This window comes from Oncorhynchus masou, chromosome 19 (genome assembly GCF_036934945.1).
Source record: "Oncorhynchus masou masou isolate Uvic2021 chromosome 19, UVic_Omas_1.1, whole genome shotgun sequence".
Classification (NCBI taxonomy): domain Eukaryota; kingdom Metazoa; phylum Chordata; class Actinopteri; order Salmoniformes; family Salmonidae; genus Oncorhynchus; species Oncorhynchus masou.
Window position 1 is genome coordinate 37028000 of NC_088230.1, and position 6000 is coordinate 37033999.

The window sequence follows — 6000 nt, forward strand, 5'->3', positions numbered from 1 at the left end:
GCGTTCAAAACAACTGCGAACTCCCCGACTGCAGTTTGATCAAGACAACTGGGAACTCTGGGGGGGGGGGACAGCTCCGACTGAGAAAAATATTCACGTATCTGTCAAATCATCACCGATGTCATGATATTACCTGTTTTATTTTATCCCCCGAGTTCAAAACAAATCATGATGGCAGTGACCTTCAGGTCAGAGTTTTATAAAGAGACCCGAGTTGGATGAGTATTCAAGTCGATTTTTCAACAGTCGGAGCTCGTTTCCGCCCCGAGTTCCCATGTAGATTGAACGTTCAGAAATCGGCGATTTCCGAGTTCGCAGTTGTATTGAACGCGGCATTAGTTGTATTGAAAGCAACATAAGATAACTCACCAACTCCGAGGTAGGAGTGACAGCCCTCATGCCGCGTTCAAAACAAATGCGAACTCGGAAAAATACGAGGTCAAATCAAGACATCGGTGATCTTCGGGTCGGAGTTCAAGAAAGAGACCCGAGTTCCCGAGTTGGTTGACAGTTCAAATCGATTTGTCCCCGTTGGATATATTGTTTTAATTACATGTTTAATCCTCTTTTTATTTTGGAACTTCTATGCAGTGTAATGTTTACTGTATATTTTTGTTTATTTCACTTCTATATATTTAACATGTGCCAATAATTGAATTGATTTCCCGAGTAGCCAGTTGTTTAGAAAGCCACGTCTCTTAGCTAGCTCCACTAACATTAGCTACCGGCTAGGCATCTAGCTAGCTAACTAACGACGTACGCAAGCTAGTAGGCTGATATTAGATCATTTTAAGTTCATACAAAACATGTATCTTTGGTTCCTGACAGACGGCTTTATACAGGTAACGGAATAAAGTAGCGAGCGGTTGGAGACCATAGTTGAGTTTTATCAACAAATGACAGATTTAGCTAACGAGCTAACTTCCTATCTAAGGTTAACTAGCTAACTGCGTAGACACTGCAGCCTGAAAGTGTAGCAAAGCTGATAATGATATATTTGTCCGATACATTGGTTAATCAACACGTCCAACAACAACCATTTAGATTTTAAATGTAACTAGTGTAAACACTAGTATCCTACCTGGCACCTCTGCTGATGTTTGACCAAAAATGTTACTGGTTGAGTGAGAATGAAGTGGGAACACAAAAACATGCCGACTGGAACAAGAGGACATCTGACATTACGGTTCCGATGCCAATCAATGGAAAACTATTTCTAATTCACAACGACACTATAGATGCTACATATACAGTACCAGTCAACAGTTCGGACACACCTACTCATTCAAGGGTTTTCTGCTATTTTTTACTATTTTCTACATTGTAGAATAATTGTGAAGACATCAAAACGATCAAATAACATATGGAATCATGTAGTAACCAAAACTATATTTGAGATTTGAGGTTCTTCAAAAGTAGCCACCCTTTGCCTTGATGACAGACAGCTTTGCACATTCTTGGCATTCTCTCAACCAGCTTCATGAGGAATGCTTTTTCTACAGTCTTAAAGGAGTTCCCACATATGCTGAGCACTTTTTTGACTGCTTTTCCTTTACTCTGTGGTCCAACTCATCCCTAACCATCTCAATTAGGTTGAGGTCGAGGGATTGTCGTTTCCAGGTCATCTGATGCAGCAATCCATCACTCTTCTAATTGGTCAAATAGCCCTTGCACAGCCTGGAGGTGTGTTTTGGGTCATTGTCCTGTTGAAAAATAAATTATATTACCACTAAGTGCAACCAGATGGGATGGCGTATCGCTGCAGAATGCTGGGGAAGCCATACCAGTTAAGTGTTCCTTGAATTCTAAATATATCACAGACAGTGTCACCAGCAAATAATCCCCACACCTCCTCCATGCTTCACGGTGGAAACCACACATGCGGAGATCATCCGTTCACCTACTCTGCGTCTCACAAAGACACGGTGGTTGGAACCAAAAATCTCAAATTTAGACTCATCAGACCAAAGGACAGATTTCTACCGGTCTAATGTCCAATGCTTGTGTTTCCTGGCCCAAGCATGTCTCTTCTTCTAATTGGTGTCCTTTAGTAGTGTTTTTTTGGAGAAATTCAACAATGAAGGCCTGACACAGTGTCCTCTGAACAGTTGATGTTGAGATGTGTCTGTTACTTGAACTCTGAAGCATTTATTTGGGCTGCAATCTGAGATGCAGTTAACTCTGATTAACATATTGTAATGAAACAGGCAGCGAGCAGGCCTCAAACCCTCAACCTTCTAGCCCGAAGTCCAGTGCACTATTGACTCCACCCCAAAAGCATGCTCAAGTGGCAGAGTCGATATCCGCGCTTATAAACGTAGGATCGTTAACACTACTCCCTACTTTCAAAGAGTGCGTCCTTGCGCTAGCTTGCTACTCTACGTCTTACAGGAACGTGCTCACCGGCCAAGCACACGCACTGTCGTGGATGCAAGGTCCGATCACCGCTGACACCAATGTAATGAAACAGGCAGGGAGCAGGTCTCGAACCCTCCACCTGCTAGCCCGAAGTCTAGCGCGCAAAAGCATGCTCGAGTGGCAGAGTCGATATCCGCGCTTATAAACCCAGGGTCATTACAGTATGATCTGCAGGAGAGGTAACTCTGGGACATGATATCCTGTGGTGGTCCTCATGAAAGACAGTTTCCTCATCGCACTTGTTGGTTTTTGCGACTGCCCTTAAAGAAACTTTATTTTCCGGATTGACTGACCTTCATGTCTTAAAGGGATGATGGACTGTCTTTTCTCTTTGAGTAGTTGAGCTGTAATATTGACTTGGTATTTTACCAAAGAGGGCTATCTTCTGTATACCACCCCTACCTTGTCACAACACAACTGATTGGCTCAAACACATAAAGAAGGAAAGAAATTCCACAAATGAACTTTTAACAAGGTACACCTTTTAATTGAAACGCATTCCAGGTGACTCTCATCTCATGAAGCTGGTTGAGAGAATGCCAAGAATGTGCAAACTGTCATCAAGGCAAAGGGTGGCTACTTTTGAAGAATCTGAAATATAAAATACATCTTGATTTTTTTTTAACACTTTTTTGGTTACTACATGATTCCATATGTGTTATTTGATAATTTTGATGTCTTCACTATTATTCTATATTGTATAAAATAGTAAAAAATAAAGAAAAAACACTTGAATGACATTTGACTGGTACTATGTGTATCTAATCTAACTATTTGAATTATAGTCAGCGGTGGAGACCGATTAGATACACATAGTACCAGTCAAATGTTTGGACACACATACTCATTCAAGGGTTTTAACTTTATTTTTTACTAAAACTGAAGTTTGAGAAACCAGCAGGTGGTGCCAGTGAGACTTTTCCATGGATGCAGCACCAAACTAAAATATAAACACAACATGCAACAATTTCAACGATTTTAATGAGTTACAGTTCATAAGGAAATCAGACAATTGAAATTAATTAATTAGTATCTAATCTATGGATTTCACATGATTGGCAAGGGGTACAGCCATGGGTGGGACTGGGAGGGCATAGACCCACCCACTTGGGAGCCAGGCCCAGCCAATCAGAATGAGTTTTTCCCCACAAAAGGGCTTTATTACAGGCAGAAATACTCCTCAGTTTCATCAGCTGTCTGGGTGGCTGGTCTCAGACGATCCCGGAGGTGAAGAAGACGGATGTTGAGGTTCTTTGCTGGCTTCATGTGATCTGCGGTGGAGAGGCTGGTTGGGTGTGCTGCCAAATTCTCTCAAATTACGTTGGAGGCGACTTATGGGAAATTAACGTTTAATTGGACATTCCTGCAGTCAGCGTGCCAATTGCACGTTCCCTCAAAACTTGAGACATCTGTGGCATTGTGTTGTGTGACAAAACGGCACATTTTAGAGTGGCTTTTTATTGTCCCCAGCACAAAGTGCACCTGTGTAATGATCATGCTGTTTATTCAGCTTCTTGATATGGCACACCAGTCAGGGGGATGGATTATCTTGGCAAAGGAGAAATGCTCACTAACAGGGATATAAACACAATTGTGCACAAAAATTGTGAGAAATACGCTTTATGGTGCATGTGGAACATTTCAGGGATCTTTTTATTTCAGCTCATGAAACATGGGACAAACACTTTACATGTTGCGTTAAAAAATGTAATTCGCACAATAAAAAAATCCCATTCAAGATGTGTCTATTTAAGCTAGCGACAGGACATAGTGATATGGAGGCCCCAGGCAGAGGCCCACGCCCTCCCCCCACTGGTTTTAATGGGTTTTACAGTAAAGGTGTAATTTAATTGTGAAAACACTATTACCTTTTAATGTTTATTTTACCAGGCAAGTTAGTTAAGAACAAATTCTTATTTTCAATGATGGCCTAGGAACAGTGGGTTAACTGCCTGTTCAGGGGCAGAACAACAGATTTGTACCTTGTCAGCTCGGGGGTTTGAACTTGTAACCTTCCAGTTACTCGTCCAATGTTCTAACCACTAGGCTACCCTGCCGCCCCGTTGCATTTGTGTGCCATGAATACAATTATGTTTTTCATCTGATTGTCAAACCACCTTCAAAAAGTAGGCTACCTTCACACTAAAAATTATTCCAGCAACCAAACACCAGCTGTCCTTCAAGCCTCAATAAGTGTCTGAAACTACTTATCTCACTGATGAAAGCATCCCAATGCCATATATACACCAGATGTGCATGCGTTTTGCCATATTTTGTTTTCGTCAAACCTTTCCCTGTACTTGACGCCCATGTGCTTCGGCAAGGCTGCAGAAAGTTTTGCGGCGTGGATGAAACACTCGTTTTCGCTGTCTCTGGGTTCCCTCCCATTTTTGACCAAAGCGACAATTGCTTCTGGGAACCCTGTGCAAAGAAATGCTGCATGGAGACACATTACAAATTGAATTGGATTACCTGGTCAGTTAAATGTGAAATAATTAGCTGGAAAGTGGAAGCTTGGTGCAGGCAATGTCTTAGCTAAGCTATCTAGAAAGTGGTTAGTTTGTAGTCCGCTCTGTTTGCTACAGTTAATAGCTTTTGAAAATGAAAACTGTAAGGAGATCAAATATTTAGTCAATGAGAAAAAAAGAGCACAATATCAGCCAAAAACCATCTTGCTTCAACGTTATCCCACTGCCGGTCACTGGACTTCCTCTGCCGGTCGCTGGGCTTCCTCTGCCGGTCGGGGGGGGGGGGGGGTTATCAGCCAAACTCAATACAGGCTACTGTTTGGCAGTAACCCATGGCCAATAAACCAAGGTTAACAGTAAAAAACAACCGTGATCATATCTTTTTAAGATAAAACGTAAGAGAGAGAACAATGGCTACAAATGGGATTACATTTGTGGAGCAGTAATGGTAGTTCCACTTTACCTTTACTAGGTGTCTTCGCTAGACAGACAGAGAAAGAAAGGATGAAAGAGAGAGAGAGAAACAGAGAAATAAAAGAGAGAGGTGGGAAAAGAGAGAAACAGAGAAAGAAAGGATGAAAGAGAGAGAGGTGGGAAGAGAGAGAAAGGATGAAAGAGAGAGAGAGGTGGGAAGAGAGAGAAATAGAGAGAGAGGGGTGGGAAGAGAGAGAAAGAATGAAAGAGAGAGAGGTGGGAAGAGAGAGAAAGGATGAAAGAGAGAGAGGTGGAAAGAGAAAGAAACAGAGAGAGAGAGGTGGGTAGAGAGAGAAACAGAGGAAGAAAGGATGAAAGAGAGAGGTGGGAAGAGAGAGAAACAGAGGAAGAAATGATGAAAGAGAGAGAGGTGGGAAGAGAGAGAAAGGATGAAAGAGAGAGAGGTGGAAAGAGAGAGAAACAGAGAGAGAGGTGGGAAGAGAGAGAAACAGAGAGAGAGGTGGGAAGAGAGAGAAACAGAGAGAGAAAGGGACGAAAGAGAGAGAGGTGGGAAGAGAGAGAAACAAAGAAAGAAAGGATGAAAGTGAGAGAGGTGGGAAGAGAGAGAAACAGAAAGAGAGAGAGGTGGGAAGAGAGAGAAACAGAGAGAGACAGCAGTGTCAATGCACTTAGACAAGAG

At 42.2% G+C, this 6000-nt stretch overlaps 1 protein-coding gene across 1 annotated transcript in view; it reads right to left on the reverse strand.

Moving 5' to 3' along the window:
• Positions 1-1153, reverse strand: part of mtmr9 (myotubularin related protein 9) — a 38303-nt gene extending 37150 nt beyond the window's left edge. The window contains exon 1 of the mRNA XM_064925758.1: positions 1082-1153. Coding sequence (XP_064781830.1) covers positions 1082-1153 — 72 coding nt within the window. The remainder of the gene's footprint in view (positions 1-1081) is intronic.
• Between the last annotated feature and the right edge of the window lie 4847 nt (positions 1154-6000).